This window comes from Symphalangus syndactylus, chromosome 3 (genome assembly GCF_028878055.3).
Source record: "Symphalangus syndactylus isolate Jambi chromosome 3, NHGRI_mSymSyn1-v2.1_pri, whole genome shotgun sequence".
NCBI lineage: Eukaryota > Metazoa > Chordata > Mammalia > Primates > Hylobatidae > Symphalangus > Symphalangus syndactylus.
In genome coordinates, this window is record NC_072425.2 from 16,647,452 (window position 1) to 16,666,490 (window position 19,039).

Below are 19,039 nucleotides of genomic sequence, written 5' to 3' on the forward strand. Positions count from 1 at the left end.
GTCTCCTCGCATGGGTAATGTTGCTCTCGTGGAGAGAGCACAGAGTGGAAGCCTCTCTGTGGGGTTTGGGTCCCAGCTCTACATAACTGTGGGCAAACCCTTTCCCTTCTGAGTCTGTTTCCCCATCTGTCATACAAAGGGTGGGACGGGTGGTACTTTAGGCTGACCTGGGTTCGCATCCTGACTGCAGTGCTTTCTAGCTGTGTAAGCTGGGGTGGTCACCTAACAGCTCAGAGCGTCAGTTTCCCTATCATCAGGAAGATCTGATGAGACAATGTTGGTAGATGTTGAATGCTGGGCTGGCTCACTGTAAGTACACAGTTGGTGGAAGCTCAGTGCCTACTCCCCATGCAGGTATGGGGTGCCGGGGGCTCCCTGAAGGTCACCATTCTGCAGAGCAGTGACAGCCGGGCCTTTAGCACTGTACCCCTGACACCTGTCCCCCGCCCCAGTGACTCCGCCTCCTCCACCCCTGCGGCTACCAGCACTCCCTCTAAGCAGGCCCTCCAGTTCTTCTGCTACATCTGCAAGGCCAGCTGCTCCAGCCAGCAGGTACTGATACAGGAGATACGGGTGGGGAGGGGTGGGGCCTGCATGGAATGCCCAGCCTGCCCTCCCAAGGCTGCCTCAGGCTGCACTGGGCCCTGCCCCGAGCAGCCATGCATTTGCTTGGGAAACATTTCCTGACCAGCCAAGAAGGCAGGTTTTGGTGGTTTTGTTTTTTGTTTTTTGTTTTGAGACAGAGTCTTACTCTGTCTCCCAGGTTGGAGTGCAGTGGCATGATCTCAGCTCACTGCAGCCTCTACCTCTTGGGCTCAAGCAGGTTTTTAGAGTCAGTCAGACCTGGTTCATATCGGCTATGAGTAGCTGGGAGGCCTTGGAAAGTGAATTCCACCCCATGCCTGTTTCCTCTTGCATCAGACAAAGGAAAGTTTAGGGTCGGGCACGGTGGCTCCCTCCTGTAATCCCAGCACTTTGGGAGGCCGAGGTGGGCGGATCACGAGGTCAGGAGTTTTGAGACCAGCCTGAACAACATGGTGAAACCCCATCTCTACTAAAAATATGTGGTAGCATGCGTCTGTAATCCCAGCTACTCAGGAGGCTGAGGCAGGAGAATTGCTTGAACCCAGGAGGCAGAGGTTGCAGGGAGCCAAGATTATGCCACTGTACTCCAGCCTGGGTAACAGAGCGAGACTCTCTCAAAACAAAACAAAACAAAAAAAAGAGAAACGTTTAGAATCCACCTCACTGGGTGGTTCTGGGGATTCAGCAATGTGACATTGGAGTCCTGAGCGCAGGCCTGGCCCAAAGTGAGTGTAGCAGTAATCATGATCGCATTGTACTTGTGTTATTACTACTCTTGTCTGTTAACTGTGTTACTCTGTGCCTCACCTAGCAGAGCCTTGGAGACCTGGATGCTAACCAGGCTGCTCCTTGTCTTTGAGGCACTCACACATTCTCTGGGAGGGGCAGAAGCTCGGGCTGGCATGTACCCTGTGTCTCAGTTTATCATGCCTGCTCTAGCCTACACAAGAGAGAGATGTGTGGTGAGAGAAATGGGCTCACAATGATGAGGCTGGGGTCTGCCTCCCCAGGCCTCAGTCTTGCCCACTGTTCTGGGCTCATGCCCCAGGCCCAACCCTCTTTCCCTCCTGCCGCAGGAGTTCCAGGACCACATGTCGGAGCCTCAGCACCAGCAGCGGCTAGGGGACATCCAGCACATGAGCCAAGCCTGCCTCCTGTCCCTGCTGCCGGTGCCCCGGGACATCCTGGAGACAGCGGATGAGTGAGTGGGGGATCGTGGAAGCTCGGGCTGCAACCTCGTCGGCCAGGGCCTGAATCTACCATCTACAGGGTTTACCTTTGGGTTAAGCATTGACCCCTGGCCAGGCCTCCTCACACTGTTAACTGTGTGACCTTGAACCTCAGTTTTCCCTGCCTGTAACATGACTTGGTGAGGGATATAGTACAGGAATTCATGACATTCTCTTAAGGTTCCCTCTAGGCAGGAACAGTATGACCATCCCTGTGGGAGAGGACAGGTTGTGGCACAGACTCCTGCCCCCTGTGGCTTGTGTGCTAACCCCGCTGTGGGGTGACAAGGCTGCGGATCAGGTTCTTTTGTGGTTGGAGGTTAGGGTTTCCCTGTGTCTCCGCCTTTCATTGTCATGGGAGCCTGTTTAATCAGAAACTTCAGCTCTCCTGGAGTCTGGAACTAGACTGGGATGGGAAGGCCTGGCGGGCAGCCGGAGGTGCTTTCAGGACTCTGTGGGCAGTCGTAGAGGTATGCAAGGGCTGGGACGTGTCATCTCAGCAGCAGGACCGTGTTAGCTAGGGCCACAGCGGGCACACAGGCTCTGTCTCAGGAGACAGCTGCTTCTCAGCTCCGGATCTCTTAGTTTTAAGAAGAATCCAGAAATCCAGGTTTGTATGTGAAATCTCCCAATTTCAGAATGTTAACAGCTAGTTCAGAATTGAAACAAAACAAACCCTACAGAGAGCAAATCAAACACTTTCATAGGCTAGACGGTCCCTTGAGTCAGTGGTCACGGGCTCTGTCCTGATTTTACAGAGGTCACAATTTGAAGCTTCCAGGTGGGGCTGAGGGGACAGGAAGGGCTCTTGGTTGGCCTCCGCTTGCCTGCCTTGTGTGACAGGGAGCTCTCTCTCTGCAAAGGTAGCCTGTGTCTCTGTTAGCTGTTTCTCATGTTGAGAAGAGTGTCCTTGAGTGGTTTTCTACTTGGGTGAAATAATCATAAACACAGGAGAATGATGACTCACCAAGACGTTCTTTGCTATTAGTATCATGGTGAAAAAATCTAATGGGAAATGATCTGAAATACTCGAAAGTAGGGGATTGGTTAGATGATGAAAAAGCCCGTCCAGCTCATGGAACAATGAATAAATAGGATAACTGGAGAATTTATAATAATGTGGAAAGGTGATGCAATGTCAAAGTAAAACAGGATTCAAAATTGCATCTGCAGAATGAGCTTGTTTGTATAAAAATACATCTTGTGACACAGAAGAAAACTAGAAGGGCATACGTAGCACAAGCTGTTAACAAACTGCAGGTGTCAGGGATTCATCAAACCCTCTCCCAATGATATCTTTCCATGAAGTCTTCTCTTGAATCCTACTTGGCCCCGAGGCCATCGAGAACATTATGGTCAGGTGCAGTGGCTCAGGCCTGTAATCCTAGCACTCTGGGAAGCTGAGATGGGCAGATCACCTGAGGTCAGGAGTTCAAGACCAGCCTGGCCAACATGGTGAAACCCCCCCCCCCACTAAAAATACAAAATTAGCTGGGCATGGTGGCGGGGAGGCGGAGCTTGCAGTGAGACGAGATCACGCCACTGCACTCCAGCCTGGGTGACAGAGCGAGACTCCGTCTCAAAAAAAAAAAAGAAACAGCTAAGGTAGGCAAGGGCTTAGTTCACAGCACCTGCCCTGTGGGCTTTGAGGAAGGAGGAGAGGGGCACCCCCACCAGCTAGGGTATTGAGATCCAGCCTTCAGCCCCATTCCTGGGAACACCCCCCTGCCTTCCATGGGGAAATGTATTTCCATGTGGTTTAGGTAGAGCTGGCCTGCCTAGGCCTAGCCAGTCAGAACGCCCCATCCCGGGCCAGGGGATTGCTTCAGAAGCGTGCACGTGACCACAATCAGATTAACCGGCATTTCCCCTAGAAACTGTTCTGCTACCGCAGACACAGGTGACTGCCCTTCCTTGGAGGTCACTGTGCAGGGAGGCTGGGGCTGTGGGTACCTGGTGCCCACTGTAGTGAGAGATGGAGCCTCTCTAATAAATGGTATCGCCTGGGTCCAGCTGTATCTCTTGCCTTCCCACTTACCTAAGCCAGAAACATTGTTCCTTTTTGTTCAAGCTAATTTCTGTCTTATAGAAATTAGAATTTTTTTCACTTACAACCGCAAAGAACCCCCACTGATGCAGGAGGACAGTATTGATGTCTTTGTGTTGGGGACCAAGGTGAGGTGGTCGTAGGTAGGGACTGGAGGGACTTTTTAAATTTTTATTGTTGTTTTTGAGACGGAATCTCTCTGTCACCCAGGCTGGAGTGCAGTGGCGCGATCTCGGCTCACTGCAACCTCCACCCCCAGGTTCAAGTAATTCTCCTGCCTCAGCCTCCTGAGTAGCTGGGATTACAGGCATGCGCCACCGTGCCCAGCTAATTTTTGTATTTTTAGTAGAGATGGAGTTTCACCATGTTGCCCCAGGCTGGTCTCAAACTCCTGGCCTCATGTGATCCCCTAACCTTGGCCTCTTTTTTTTTTTTTTGAGACGGAGTCTCGCTCTGTTGCCCAGGCTGGAGTGCAGTGGCGCAATCTCGGCTCACTGCAAACTCCACCTTCCGGGTTCATGCCATTCTCCTGCCTCAGCCTCCCGAGTAGCTGGGACTACAGGTGCCCGCTCCCAGGCCCGGCTCATTTTTTGTATTTTTAGTAGAGACAGGGTTTCTCTGTGTTAGCCAGGATGGTCTTGATCTGCTGACTTCGTGGTCCACCCGCCTTGGCCTCCCAAAGTGCTGGGATTACAGGTGCAAGCCACCATGCCCGGCCTGCGTTGGCCATTTCTGGGCAGCCTCAGACATGACACTGGCACAAGGTGTCCGCCTGTTTGATGACCATGTTCTCTACCCACCCCCTTTCTTCATTTATCGTGTTTTTTCTCTCACAGAGATTAAAATGCACATTGCAAAATAGAGCCAGGCTGGCACGGTGGTTCACACCTATAATCCCAGCACTTTGGGAGGCTGAGGTGGGGGGGATTGCTTGAGTTTAGGAGTTCAAGACCAGCCCATCATAGGACCCTTGTCTCTGTAAACTAAAAAAATTAGCCAGGCCTGGTGGCATGCACTTGTAGTCCCGGCTACTTAGGAGGCTGAGGTGGGAGGATTGCTTGAGCCCAGGAGGTGGAGGCTGTGGTAAGCCTTGATCATGCCACTGCACTCCAGCCTAGATGACAGTGTGAGACCCTATCTCTTAAAAAAAAAATTCAAACTTTACAAAACTGTGTTTAAAAGGAAAATTCCACAGCAATGCTCCCCTCTGGAGCAAGCTGCTTTAAAGTCTGATTTTGTTGCTTGCAGCAGTACTAAGAAGATTTTACTGAGGACAGTAAATGTCCCTAAATCCTCAAATCTAAAATTTGGTACTCTCACTGTGTGGCTGACGTGCCTTTTTTGACTAAAAAAAAATTTTTTTTTCTGATTATAAAAATAATTCGCTCATTATATAACGTTTTGAAAATACAAGGACACAGACACACGAGAAGATAAAAATCACCCATAATCCTATTACCCAGAGATAAACACTGTTTACATTTTGACCTAGTTCTTCTTGTGATCCTTTCTGGATTTATACAATCTTTAAAAATAAAAATCGGAATCATGCTACATGACAACACAAACATTTTCTGTCTCTAAGCAGCCCTCCCCAGCAGAACTCTTACAGGGCTTCAATGGACATGTGTCCCCTAAAATTTATGAAAAATTGTGTATTTGCGGCCAGGCACGGTGGCTCACGCTTGTAATCCCAGCACTTTGGGAGGCCAAGGCAGGTGGATCACGAGGTCAGGAGATTGAGACCATGATGAAACCCCATCTCTACTAAAAATACAAAAAATTAGCTGGGCGTGGTGGCGGGCACCTGTAGTCCCAGCTACTCGGGAGGCTGAGGCAGGAGAATGGCGTGAACCCGGGAGGCGGAGCTTGCAGTGAGCTGAGATTGCACCACTGCACTCCAGCCTGGGCGATAGAGCGAGACTCCGTCTCAAAAAAAAAAAAAAAAGTAAAGAAAAATTGTGTATTTGCATATTTTATAGAGTCTTTATTTTCGCTGATTCAGACACTTTTTTTTTTTTTTTTAATGGAGTCTCGCTCTGTTGCCCAGGCTGGAGTGCTGTGGCGCAATCTTGGCTCACTGCAACCTCCGTCTCCCAGTTCAAGCAATTCTCCCGCCTCAGCTTCCTGAGTAGCTGGGATTACAGGTGCCTGCCACAACGCCCGGATGATTTTTTTGTGTTTTTAGTAGAGACAGGGTTTCACCATGTTGGTCAGACTGGTCTTGAACTCCTGACCTCAGTGAGCCACCGTGCCCGGCCAGGGTTTTACATGTATTTGGCTTTTCTTTTTTCTTTTTTTTTTTTTTTTTTTGAGACAGTGTCTCACTCTGTCACCCAGGCTGGAGTGTAGTGGCATGATCACAGCTCAATGCAGCCTCAAAACTCCTGAGCTCAAGGAACCCTCCTCCCAAAGTGCTGGGATTACAGGCATGAACCAGCGGTATGCCCAGCCTTGGTTTAGGAAGCTGCCTACATAAAGGATACACTCTGGCCAGTGATAGCACAGCCCTTGTCATTGACATTTGTTTGCTTTTTAATTTTCTTATATCTTTCAACATGTAGAAGTTTTAAATTTTTATGCAATCGGATCTATCAGTTTTTTCCTTTATGATTTCTGGCTTTGATGTTATATGTTGCAATGATCTTTCCCAACCCAAGATTAAATAGTTGCTCTCCCCTTGTAAAATAAATATTATTTTATTTATTTATTTATTTATTTTCTGAGATGGAGTCTTGCTTTTTTGCCCAGGCTGGAGTGCAGTGGTGCGATCTTGGCTCATTGCAACCTCCGCCTCCTGGGTTCAAGCAATTCTCCTGCCTCAGCCTCCCAAGTAGCTGGGATTACAGGTGTGTGCCACCACACCCGGCTAATTTTTTTTTTTTTTTTGTATTCTTAGTAGAGATGAGGTTTCACCATGTTTGTCAGGCTGGTCTTGAACTCTTGACCTTGTGATGTGCCTGTCTTGGCCTCCCAAAGTGCTGGGATTACAGGCGTGAGTCACCACGCCCGGCCCTATTTTATTTTTTGAGACCGGGTCTCTCTCTGTCACCCAGGCTGGAGGGCAATGGTGATCTTGGCTCACTGCAACCTTAACCTCCTGGGCTCAAGGAATTCTCCCACCTCAACTTGCCAAGTAACTAGGACTATAGGTGCATACCACCATGCCTGGCTAATTTTATTTTATATAGAGACAAGATCTCACTATGTTGCCTAGGCTGGTCTTAGACTTCTAGGCTCAAGTGATCCTCCTGCCTCAGCCTCCCAAAATGCTGAGATTATAGGCATGAGCCACTGCACCTGGCCCCCTTTTTATTTATTTATTTATTTATTTATTTATTTTTATTTTTTTTGAGACGGAGTCTTGCTCTGTCGCCCAGGCTGGAGTGCAGTGGCGCGATCTCGGCTCACTGCAAGCTCTGCCTCCCGGGTTCACGCCATTCTCCTGCCTCAGCCTCTCCGAGTAGCTGGGACTACAGGTACCCGCCACCACGCCCGGCTAATTTTTTTTTGTATTTTTAGTAGAGACGGGGTTTCACCGTGGTCTCGATCTCCTGACCTCGTGATCCGCCCGCCTCGGCCTCCCAAAGTGCTGGGATTACAAGCGTGAGCCACCGCGCCCAGCCTATTATTTATTTTTGAGACAGCATCTTGTGTTGCCCCAACTGGAGTGCAGTGGCACAGTCATGGTTCACTGCAGCCTCGACCTCCTGGGCTCAAGCAATCTTCCCACCTCAGCTTCTGAGCAGCTAGGACTATGGGTATGTGCCACCAAACCCAGCTAATGTTTTTTATGTTTTGTAGAGATGGGGTCTTGCTGTGTTGCTCAGGTTGGTCTCACACTCCTGGGCTCAAGCAGTCCTCCTGCCTTGAGGACTGGGATTACAGGTGTGAGCCACTGGGCCTGGCCTCCCTTTTTAAAGTATATGGTTTTTATTTTTATGCCTAAATCTCTGGTAGTTCAGCTAGAATTCATTTTCAAGTAAGGTAGAAGGTGGAAGCAGAAGGCGTTTCTTCTCCAAGTAGACAACAAATTGTTCTGACATAACTTGTTGTATAATCTATGCTTTTCAATACCAATTTATCAGAAGCGGAATTCTTTTTTTTTTGAGATAGGGGTCTCACTCTGTCACCCAGGTGGGGTGCAGTGGAGCTATCTTGGTTCACTGCAACTTCTGCCTCCCAGGCTCAAGCGATCCTCCCACCCCAGCCTCCTGAGTATCTGGGACCACAGGTGCATGAGCCACCATGCCTGGCTAATTTTTTGTATTTTTGCTAGAGATGGGGTCTCCCCATGTTGCCCAGGCTGGCGAAGCTGTGTTACCAATATTTGAACCTGTTTAGGACTTTCCATTCTTTCCCACTGATACACTGTCAGGATGTACATCATACTACACAGTTTTATCTATTGTAGCTTGTGGTTTTCATTTTAAAGGTTGGTATCCCCAGTGCTGCATTCCCCTTCCCCCTAAAGTTTCCTGGGTTATTTCTGCTTAAGTACTGATTCAGATGAACTTCAGAACCATTTTGTTAAGCTTCCCTAAGAGATCCTGTGGAAATTGCTACTAGAATGGATTATACTTATGGAGCACTCTCGGACAGCTGCTGTCTTTCTGGCATCACATTGTACTTGCTTTGACTGTTGTCATTCAGGGAGCCTCCACCAAGGCGCTGGTGCAACACCTGCCAACTCTACTACATGGGGGACCTGATCCAACACCGCAGGACACAGGACCACAAGGTAGGAGGGCCTGCACGCTGCAGAGGCACCCGCACTGCCGTCTCCAAGTGGAGGCCAGGCAACACAGAGCCCCAGTTGGAAAGTAAACGTTCCTCTTTGCCCCTGCACACCCATAACCCACAATGCAGTTTCTGGATGAGTCAGTCTTGTTTCTTCTTCGGGCTTCAGGTTCCCCATCTGTCCAGTGTAGGCCAGGCCCCATCTCACCTGCCATTCAGCCATGGGGCTCACAGGGGTTATTTGGGCAGCTGCCCTCTCTCTCGTCTTCTCTCTGTGTCTGTCCAGTCTCTGTGTTGCCATCTGTCATCCCATCTCTCAGCCACCCACACCACGAAGAGATGTGTTTGCCCATGTTCCAGTGCAGGGGTGGAGCACAGCCCGGCTTGTTACAGATATGGTGGGCCTGCCCGGGGGAGGTGAGCTGTTGCCGGGCCCCGCCTGGGTGCTAGTCAGGGGGCTTGCACCTGGGGACACTGCTTGGTTGGCCTGCCTTTTTCCAGATTGCCAAACAATCCTTGCGACCCTTCTGCACTGTTTGCAACCGCTACTTCAAAACCCCTCGCAAGTTTGTGGAGCACGTGAAGTCCCAGGGGCATAAGGACAAAGCCAAGGAGGTAACCTCAGCTCCCTCAGAGGACATGGGCCCAGAGAGGTACAGAGCCTTGGCCAAGGCCGTGCAGCAAGTTGAGGTTTATCCCAGCCCAAACTCACAGCGGGTCTGGAGGGATTGGGACTCTCAGGGGAGGGGTGGCGTGGGTAGGGCATGGCCCCTTGGCTGTTCAGAGCTGACCTGAGCCCCTTGCCTACTCCCTGGGCAGCTGAAGTCGCTTGAGAAAGAGATTGCTGGCCAAGATGAGGACCACTTCATTACAGTGGATGCTGTGGGTTGCTTCGAGGGTGATGAAGAAGAGGAAGAGGATGATGAGGATGAAGAAGAGATCGAGGTTGAGGAGGAACTCTGCAAGCAGGTGCTGGGGGGAGGGTGTGGGAGGCGGGCTCGGTGCTGGATTCCCAGCCCAGGACAGACCTCATCCCACCTCCCGGAGGCCAGACACTGGGCTGGCATCTGTGAGCACTAATGCTTGCCAAAACTGATTATTACTGTCAACTGCCTTCTGCATGACTATGTAATTATGCATGATGACTAGAGAGTGGCAGTTAAAATATGCAAAGCCTGACTGAAATTTGGACCTGTGTGGAGGAAGGGAAAGGGAACAGCATCAGTAAAGGCACGGAGATGGGAAACTATGTAGTGTGCAAAGGAAAAGTCAGATGATGGTGATGATAATGGTGAGACTGACAGCAGCAGACATCTTTTTGAGCACTTAGTGTGTTCCAGGCGTGTGTACCAAGCACTATCCTGGCTGAATCTCATCAGATTAGATGGCAGGAAGTAAAACTTCAGAGTCCACGTTTCCAATGCCGCAGCTACCCTGTCTCCCATGAATGAGGAGCTGGAGGAGCTTGGATTCTTTGCAGTTTTTTTTTTTTTTTTTCTCGAGACGGAGTCTCGCTCTGTCGCCCAGGCTAGAGTGCAATGGTGCGATCTTGGCTCACTGAAACCTCCACCTCCTGGGTTCATGCGATTCTAATGCCTCAGCCTGCCAAGTAGCTGGGATCACAGGTGCCTGCCACCACGCCCGGCTAATTTTTGTATTTTTAGTAGAGACGGGGTTTCACCGTGTTGGCCAGGCTGGTCTCGAACTCCTGACCTCAGGTGATCCACCCACCTCAGCCTCCCAAAGTGCTGGGATTACAGGCGTGAGCCACCATGCCCAGCCAGATTCTTTGCAGTTTAACACGTTTCCCGAGAGTGTGTTCTAGGTCAGGCCCTGGTGCTGGACGTAGGGACCCATGAGGGCCAAGTCCTGGTCCTTGCCCTCAAAGGCTGACCCAGTTATAGTCCAGGGTGGTGAGGAGCCAACTGGGGCTGCCCATAGCCTCTGGCAGCCAAAGTGGGGTATTGAGGGGCTGGGGAGGAAGCATTGTGGGGGTGGCCTGCAGTCCTAGGCAGGGTAGAATGAGGCCCAGCTTTGTTGCTCAGTAGTCATATCATCTCAGGCAAGCCACTTGGCCTCTCTGAGCCTCAGTCACCTCTGCTCAGAAGTAACAATCTGAACTTGGACTATAAGGGAAGCCCAGGGCCCACAGCTTGGTCCTAGGAAGGGCTTAGCAAACTGGGGTGGTTGTCCTTCTTGGAAGCCACATTTGTTTGCCTGGCGAGTGGTGGAGGGCACTGCTAGGCCTGCTAGGGCTGACACAGCCAGTGTCAGATGACCTCATCTCACATCCAGCAGGTGAAATGCAGAGTCTTTGATCCCTTGAAACCCACCTGCTAGGACCAAGGTCACTGCAGTATTGGATAGGACCTCAGGGAGTTAGCAGGGGGCTCATGGTTAAGAGTGTGAACTATGGCTTAGACCTACAGGGTTCCCTGCCCAGCTCCTCCACAAACCAGCTGTGCAACCCTAGACAAGTGAGTTAATGTCCCTGGGCCTCAGTTTCTTCTTAGTAAAATGTGTGTAGCCATAGAGGGCTGTTATGAGGATTCAGTCAGATGACACATGATGTCTTGGGCACACCTGGTGTGGATTATGGTGCCTGTAGGAGCAGGAGGGCTTCCTGGAGGAGGGGGCTAGTTGAACAGAGTCTAGAAAGTATAGATTGGGAAGAGCACTCTGGGAGGCAGGATCACCACATGCAAAGGCTCAGAGAACGCCGCCCACTACCTCCTGGAAATCAAGAGGATTCTGTGTGTCCAAGGGCATTGGTGGTCTCTAGGCCCCTGACCTGTGTCTGGGAGGTGTCAAGGGGAAGCCAGATACAAGGCCCACACTTGCATGTTTTCAGATGAGGTCCAGAGATATATCCAGAGAGGAGTGGAAGGGCTCGGAGACCTACAGCCCCAATACTGCATATGGTAAGGCCCCAGCTCTGAGCTCACCTGCAGGAGCTTCGGCCCTTGGGCCCAGCCTCCACATGACCCTCCCATATCCCAGCTTTGGCATTCTGGCTGGGAAGCCTTCTCTTCTGCTCCTGCCTAGAGGGTCGGGGAGCACACGGGCCCCTAGAGAGGGAGGGACACCTCGCTGGTACAGGGATGTGAGTGCAGACTCTGCTGTCCCGTCCTACAGGTGTGGACTTCCTGGTGCCCGTGATGGGCTACGTCTGCCGCATCTGCCACAAGTTCTATCACAGCAACTCAGGGGCACAGCTCTCCCACTGCAAGTCCCTGGGCCACTTTGAGAACCTGCAGGTGAGCCGGACGTCCTGCCCTGTCCTCCCCTGGCCACAGACTTAGTCTTAATCCAAGCTGATCCGGGTGGCTAGTGGCCACCCCCTCTTGTGCTGGGCCTCAACCCCCAGGCACCACCCCTGCACCAACAGGGAGAGAATTAGAGCTGGGCTGGGGTTGGGCTCTTATTGTTCAAGGGGATGTTGAGTGCCAGGCTGTTAGCTCCAGAGCCTTGGCCCAGAGAGGCCGAGTGCATCCCGCAGGGTCACAGAGCACACTAATACTGTCTCAGCCAGAGCTGGGGAAGTAGCTGCTGGCCAGGAGCATACCATGTAGGGAGGAGACCCTGACCTTACCTGCACCTTCTGTATCCAGAAATACAAGGCGGCCAAGAACCCCAGCCCCACCGCCCGACCTGTGAGCCGCCGGTGCGCAATCAACGCCCGGAACGCTTTGACAGCCCTGTTCACCTCCAGCGGCCGCCCACCCTCCCAGCCCAACACCCAGGACAAAACACCCAGCAAGGTGACGGCTCGGCCCTCCCAGCCCCCACTACCTCGGCGCTCAACCCGCCTCAAAACCTGATAGAGGGACCTCCCTGTCCCTGGCCTGCCTGGGTCCAGATCTGCTAATGCTTTTTAGGAGTCTGCCTGGAAACTTTGACATGGTTCATGTTTTTACTCAAAATCCAATAAAACAAGGTAGTTTGGCTGTGCAGTTCCCACCAGTACTTCTGTCTGGGTGGATAGGGGAAGGGGAGCACCCCAGCCAGCTCTCAGCCAACACCTAGCCTCTCTGGGCCATGTGGCAGAACCAGAAGGCCGGACAGGCTCCCTGGGAACCAGGGACTCTGGATCACGAGGCACTTCACCTGTCTGAACTTCGGTTTCCCTCTTTTAAAAAAATGTTTAGGCCGGGCATGGTGGCTCACACCTGTAATCCCAGCACTTTGGGAGGCTGAGGCGGGTGGATCACCTGAGGTCAGGAGTTCAAAACCAGCCTGGCCAACATGGCGAAACCGTCTCCACTAAAAAACACAAAAATTAGCTGGGTGTTGTGGCAGGCGCCTGTAATCCCAGCTACTCGGGAGGCTGAGGCAGGGAGAATTGCTTGAACCCAGGAGGTGGGGGTTGTAGTGAGCCGAGATCGTGCCTGTGCACTCCAGCTTGGGCAAAAGAGTGAGACTCCATCTCAAAAAAAAAAATTTAATTTTTGAGCCTGGCGTGTTGGCTCATGCCTATAATCCCAGCACTTTGGGAGGCTGAGGTGGGCAGATCACCTGAGGTCAGGAGTTTGAGATCAGCCTGGCTAACATGGAGAAATCCCGTCTCTACTAATACAATTAGCTGGGCATGGTGGCGCGCACCTGTAATCCCAGCTACCCGGGAGGCTGAGACAGTGAGGCAGGAGAATCACTTCAACCTGGGAGGCAGAGGTTGCAGTGAGCCAAGATCATGCCATTGCACTCCAGCCTAGGTGACTCCATCTAAAAAAAAAAAATTAATTTTAATTTTTATTTATTTTTTGAGATGGAGTCTCGCTGTGTTTCTCAGGGTGGAGTGCAATGACCCGATCTCAGCTCACTGAAACCTCCACCTCCCAGGTTCAAGTGATTCTCCTACCTCAGCCTCCTGAGTAGCTGGGATTACAGGCACACGCCACCATGCCCAACTTTTTGTATTTTTAGTATAGACAGGGTTTCGCCATGTTGGCGAAGCTGGTCTTGAACTCCTGACCTTAAATGATCTGCCTGCCTTGGCCTCCCAAAGTGCTGAGATTACAGGCATGAGCCACCGCACATGGCTAATTTTTATTTTTTTGAGGCAGGGTCTGGCTCTGTTGCTCAAACTGGAGTACAGTGGTGCCAATCTCGGCTCACTGCAATCTCTGCCTCCCAGGCTTAAGCCATCCTCCCACCTCAACTTCCCAAGTAGCTGGGACCACAGGCGTGTGCCATGACGCCCGGGTAATTTTTCTTATGTTTTTGGCAGAGATGGTGTTTCGCCATGTTGCCCAGGCTGGTCTCAAATTCCTGGGCTCGAGCAATCCGCCCACCGTGGCATTCCAAACTGCTGGGATTATAGGTGTGAGCCACTGTGCATGGCCGTTTCCCTTTTAATAACGTATCAGAACTGGGGAAGTTCCTTTGGCTGGAGGCCTAGCAAGGTCAAGTGACTTGCTGAAGGCCACGCAGTTGGTAAGTGGTTGGAATTTGACCTGGGCCTGAGCTCTCTGACCCGTGCTGGCCTGTCTCTCCAGCTGCACCCTTTGGAGTGCAGGAGTGGGGTCCTTGCTGCTCAGGCCCTCTGGTTCTCTTCTTGGTTCACTAGTAGGCCCCCGCCCTCCTGGTCAGGCGACCCTAAGATGAATCATGGGTGGATGGGGCCTGGGCTGAGTTGACCCTTTACTTCTGCTATTTCCTCATTAGAAAGACCCATAGAGATAAACGACCAGACCAACTCTGTTATTGGGGAGATAGGCCAAGAGTGGGAGGGCAATGCTGAGGCTGCATAGCATGTATAGCATGTCTTAGCATGTTGGCTATCTTGGTGAAAGGCCCTAGTACCCAGAGAGGCTGAGAGCATCACATAAGGTCACACAGCATGTCCAACAGTCTCAACCGGGCTTCTGGGCTAGGAAGCAGCTGCTGGCCAGGAATGTACCAGGTAGGGAGGAAGCTCTGCCCTCACCTGCACCTTCTGTGTCCAGAAGTACAGGTGACCAAGAACCCCAGCCCCACCACCTGGCCTCTGAGCTGCCAGGACGTGATCAACACCTGAACACCTAGACGGTCCTGTTCGCCTCCAGCAGCTGCTGGGGTTCTCGTCCTGGGATACAGAGGAGAGAGGCACAGCGGTGTGGGAGACCCATTTAATGTGGACACTCAAGGCCTGGGCAGAGTGGGGAGTGCCCAGGAGTTGGGTGGGCAGGCAAGTGGGTGGGTTGCAGGCCCACTCTTGGCCCCAGGAGGGCATGCCAGGCGGTGGGGGCTGGCCCAGGTAGGCCAAGGGGAGGCCCAGGCAGGAAGGGTGGCCCAGGCAGGAAGGGTGGCCCAGGCAGGCAGACCCACCAGGGGGCCCTGAAGGCCAGCCCTTGAGAAGGTGTCTAAGCCAGGGGGTGAGTGCCCAGGCCAGAGCCTAGCCCAGGGAGGCAGGGTTGGGTCCCAGTTGGGGGCTCTTGGAGCCTAGGGGCTGGCATCACTGGGGGCCTCCCCGAGCTGCTGCTGGAACTCCAGGCGTGTCTGCCGGTTGGACTCCAGCAGCTCCTGGAGGCGGGCGTGGAGGTGGTCGTTCTTCTCCTCCAGGTGGTCCAGACAGGAGTTGATCTGGTCCAGCATGGAGTTGATGGCAGCGTATTCTGGGAGGAAGGTGAAAGACAGAGCCCAGATCCTGTGTCTCCTTGGGGCTAATGGACACCCTCCCTCCACCGTTTCCCAGCCTGCTTCCCAAAGGGCTTTGTGCAAGTCCCTACTGCTTCCTGAGCCTCAGTGTCACTGTCTGGAAAATGGGTGGATACCAAAAGAGGAATGGCTTTGAATGAATGACACCTTAGTACTGCATCCTTTTTTCTAGGGTTAGGGTGGTCACAGGGTGGCGAGCCAGTGTCCTACATGGGAAGTCCTGCCAGGTGCCAAGTCTCTGCACTTCCTGCAGCAGGTGCTTAGTGGCCAGAGCCCACATTCCTGAGTTGGGCATTCAAGGCCTCTGTCCCCAGATGGGCCCTGTTCGCTAGCCCTTCTGTGGCTCCCTCAGGATAAAACACCCAGCGGAGTCTCCAGCCCCTGCCTCCTAGCTAGCCCTGCCTCCCTGCCTCTTCCTTTCCTCTCTCACACCTGCCTTTACCTACCTCAGGCCCTTTGAACATGCTGCTGTCTCTGCCTGGAATGTGCTGGGTCCTCCCATCTTCCTTCCCTCTTCTCCTCCTGGATGAGTCCCACTCATTCTTCAAGTCTCAGTATGGATGTCACCACCGGGAGCCCACCCAATGCCCCAGACTGGATCAGGCCTCTATGCTGAGCCCATAGCCCTCCTCAGCCCTCCACGACCCTCTCTCCAGGATTGACTGCTGTGCTTATCTGAGTGCTGTTCTGTTTCCCCATGAAAGGTGAACGGTCTTGTGTTCGCTGCTGGCTCCCTGGTGCCCTCACAGTTTTGCGATAAGCATTTGTTGAATGACTGAGTGAGTGAATGAATGAAGCCTCTGACTTTCCAGCCTCTCTGCCATTGCTCAACTATCCCTGCAACCTAGAATGCCTCAACCACAACAGCCCTTCAAGGACCAGCTCAAAATGCCTCCTCCAAGAAGTCTTCCCCGGTCTCCACTAGAAACCATCACTCCCGCCGGGCGCGGTGGCTCACGCTTGTAATCCCAGCACTTTGGGAGGCCGAGGCGGGCGGATCACGAGGTCAGGAGATCGAGACCACGGTGAAACCCCGTCTCTACTAAAAATACAAAAAAATTAGCCGGGCGTGGTGGCGGGCGCCTGTAGTCCCAGCTACTCAGAGAGGTTGAGGCAGGAGAATGGCGTGAACCCGGGAGGCGGAGCTTGCAGTGAGCCGAGATTGCGCCACTGCACTCCAGCCTGGGCGACAGAGCAAGACTCTGTCTCAAAAAAAAAAAAAAAAAAAGAAACCATCACTCCCTCCCCTCCACGGCCACTCCAGAGCTGCCTTGCTCAGCAACACAGTGTCCCTGAGGACTCAAGGTCTGGGCCTGTGCCCACTGCGGGACCCAGTTCTGAGCCAGCCCATGACTCAGATACACTCGGCTGCCAGCTTGAGACCAAGGGGGAAGCAGCCGGTGGAGGAGCTGGAGGAGCGTATCTGGGTTATGGGTGCACATGTGCCTGTGTTCTGGGAAAGGGCACCCGTTGCCTAGAGTCAGCCACCCTCACAGACAACAGAGTCCTGGGAAATCGGCTGCATCTTAAAGTCCAACTCCCTCATGGTATATAGCTAGGGAAACCGAGGCCTCAGAAGGAAGGAGCCTGCCCAGGGTCCTCCAGGTTGGTAACAGCCAAAACTCAGGATTGAACTTGGGGGTCAGGGGCACTTGGGTTTGAATTCCAGCTCTGCTTTACCCCAGCAAGTTGTACCTTTCTGGAAAAAAGGGAAAATAACTGGGTGGTTGTGAGGATTCAAACATATCAAGAGTTCAGACAGTGGCCGGCGTAGTGGCTCATGCCTGTAATCCCAGTACTTTGGGAAGCCAAGGCGGGTGGATCACCTGAGGTCAGGAGTTCTAGACCAGCCTGGCCAACATGGTGAAACACTCTACTAAAAATGTATAAAAATTAGCCAGGCGTGGTGGCAGGCACCTGTAGTCCCCACTACTCGGGAGGCTGAGGCATGAGAATCGTTTGAACCCGGAAGGCGGAGGTTGCAGTGAGCCAAGATCACGCCACTGTACTCCAGCCTGGGCAACAGAGCAAGACTCCGACTCAAAAAAAAAAAAAAAACAGGATCTGGCCACAGCAAGTACTTAGTGGATGGTCATTATTATCAATATTTCGAATTCTGTGTCCATACAGGCTGGGAGGAGGAATTGGGGAGGCAGGTGCCCCATACGCCTCCAGGCCAGGCTTTATCTGTGTCAAGGGTACTTCCCAGTTCCAAGCCTTTGCTTCTGCCTGGGACACCACCCTCCTCCCCACTGTTCTAAGTACTGTCTGCCAACATCCACTCAATGTGGCCTCCTGGGAAGCTCTTCCTGATGCTCCCAACAGCATTGCCCAATGCAGAGCTACCTAAAACTATTGTGATGGATGCACAACCCTGGGAATACACAAAAGCCCACTGAACTGTACAGTTTAAATGGGTAAGTTGTATAGCTCAATAAAGCTGTTACCCCAAACAAAACAAAGAGCATGCGCCATACTTACACCACATTTACTAAATCCTCAGTGTATGTTAACATGCCAATCTTTACCAAAGAGAATAATGACAACTATTTACTGAACTCTTGCATGCTAGAACCTGCTAAGGATTTTCCTTTTTTTTTTTTTTTTTTTTTTTTTGCATTTAATTCTGACACATCCCAGTGCAGGAGACACTAATGGTTATTCCTATTTTATAGAGGGGGAAACTGAGGCTGAAGAAGGTGAGAAGGGAGCTGATGGTTCTCTCTCCACACCCCACCCCTGCACTCGTAAGCACGCAAAAGGCTGCTCTGTAAGCTGCTTACATTTGGCAAGGCTGCGAGGCTACACCAGCAAAGCCAGGTGGCTAGGGATGCTGAATCCGCAGAGCGACGCCCCCGCGCCCCCCACTCCACGCCCCGGCCCGGCCCCTCCGCTAAGCTCAACCCTGCCTCCCTCAGGTGCCTCGGTCTCCCCCGGGACTTAAGGAAGTAGTGGAGCAAGGCCCACAAGGGCGAGTGTCCCCGAAGCTGCCTTAGTTTCCCCATCTGTAAAACGGGACTGGTGACCTGCAGCTCTCACGAGGCTGGCGACCGGCTCGCGGGTGCTCGCGCTGCATCCGAGACAGCACCTACAACTCCGGATCCACTCGGGACGGAATGGGGTGGGCTCTTTGTTCCCTTCCGAGACCCCATCCCGATTCCCCTTCCCGGTAGGGCAGCCCTGAAAATGCAAGGTTGCTCCAGCAGCCCCCTCGGGTCACCTGCTTCCCCGAAGCCGTCCTCCTCGCCTTCCGCTCCCGCCTCCACCGGCATCCCCAGGTCTCCATTGGGGCCCGACATTGCGGGCTCGGGCGCCCGAAGGGCCGCGCGACGATGGAACGCGGCGACCGTCGCGCCGAAAGCCGGCGCCGGATGGAAGGTGGAGGCGGCGGATAGAACACCGGGCCGGAAGGGTAGAACGCGGCAGCAGATCTCCGCCCAGAGGCCAGTGCCCCGCCCCTGAAGCCGGAATCCCGCAGCTCCCGCCCCGCCCCGCCCCGCCCCCAGCCGGAACTCCGCCCCCGCCCCGTTCTGGCCCCGCCCCACCTCCAGACTCCGCCCCCCACCGCCGGACTCCCGTCTCCACCTCCCTCACAGTCGAACTCCGCCCATTCCGCCGCCGGCCTCGCCCCTCTCCCGGGCGCTGGGCGGGGCCACCACGGGGCTGCCCCTGGAAAAGCCCAGGAGTAGGGAGGTCCAGGAGGAGGGGCGGGAGACCGTCCAAGCCCATCTGCTGCTTCGGCCCCTCCGCGTGGGCGAAATCGAAAACGGGATTTCCTTGATATTTTTTGAGATAGGGTCTG

At 53.0% G+C, this 19,039-nt stretch overlaps 2 protein-coding genes across 15 annotated transcripts in view; one reads left to right on the top strand and one right to left on the bottom strand.

The window, feature by feature from the left end:
• Nucleotides 1-12,548, top strand: part of CIZ1 (CDKN1A interacting zinc finger protein 1) — a 38,500-nt gene extending 25,952 nt beyond the window's left edge. For 11 of the 14 annotated variants that reach the window (XM_055270862.2, XM_055270866.2, XM_063635770.1 and 8 more), the window contains 8 exons: nucleotides 355-552; nucleotides 1,662-1,786; nucleotides 8,515-8,602; nucleotides 9,103-9,216; nucleotides 9,421-9,570; nucleotides 11,453-11,522; nucleotides 11,737-11,858; nucleotides 12,213-12,548. In XM_055270862.2, the coding sequence (XP_055126837.1) occupies nucleotides 355-552; nucleotides 1,662-1,786; nucleotides 8,515-8,602; nucleotides 9,103-9,216; nucleotides 9,421-9,570; nucleotides 11,453-11,522; nucleotides 11,737-11,858; nucleotides 12,213-12,422 (1,077 nt within the window). In that variant the 3' untranslated portion in view covers nucleotides 12,423-12,548. Of the gene's footprint in view, nucleotides 1-354; nucleotides 553-1,661; nucleotides 1,787-8,514; nucleotides 8,603-8,921; nucleotides 9,000-9,102; nucleotides 9,217-9,420; nucleotides 9,571-11,452; nucleotides 11,523-11,736; nucleotides 11,859-12,212 lie in introns of all 14 variants that reach the window. The other 3 variants (XM_055270859.2, XM_063635773.1, XM_055270857.2) reach the window with 2 other exon arrangements.
• Nucleotides 12,549-14,694: 2,146 nt separating this feature from the next.
• On the bottom strand, nucleotides 14,695-18,729 carry BBLN (bublin coiled coil protein). Its single transcript, XM_055270949.2, has 2 exons — nucleotides 18,458-18,729; nucleotides 14,695-15,194 (listed from the first exon to the last, which is right to left on the bottom strand). The coding sequence occupies exons 1-2, from the start codon at nucleotides 18,534-18,536 to the stop codon at nucleotides 15,022-15,024; spliced, it is 252 nt and encodes an 83-aa protein (XP_055126924.1). The 5' UTR covers nucleotides 18,537-18,729; the 3' UTR covers nucleotides 14,695-15,021.
• Nucleotides 18,730-19,039: the final 310 nt, after the last annotated feature.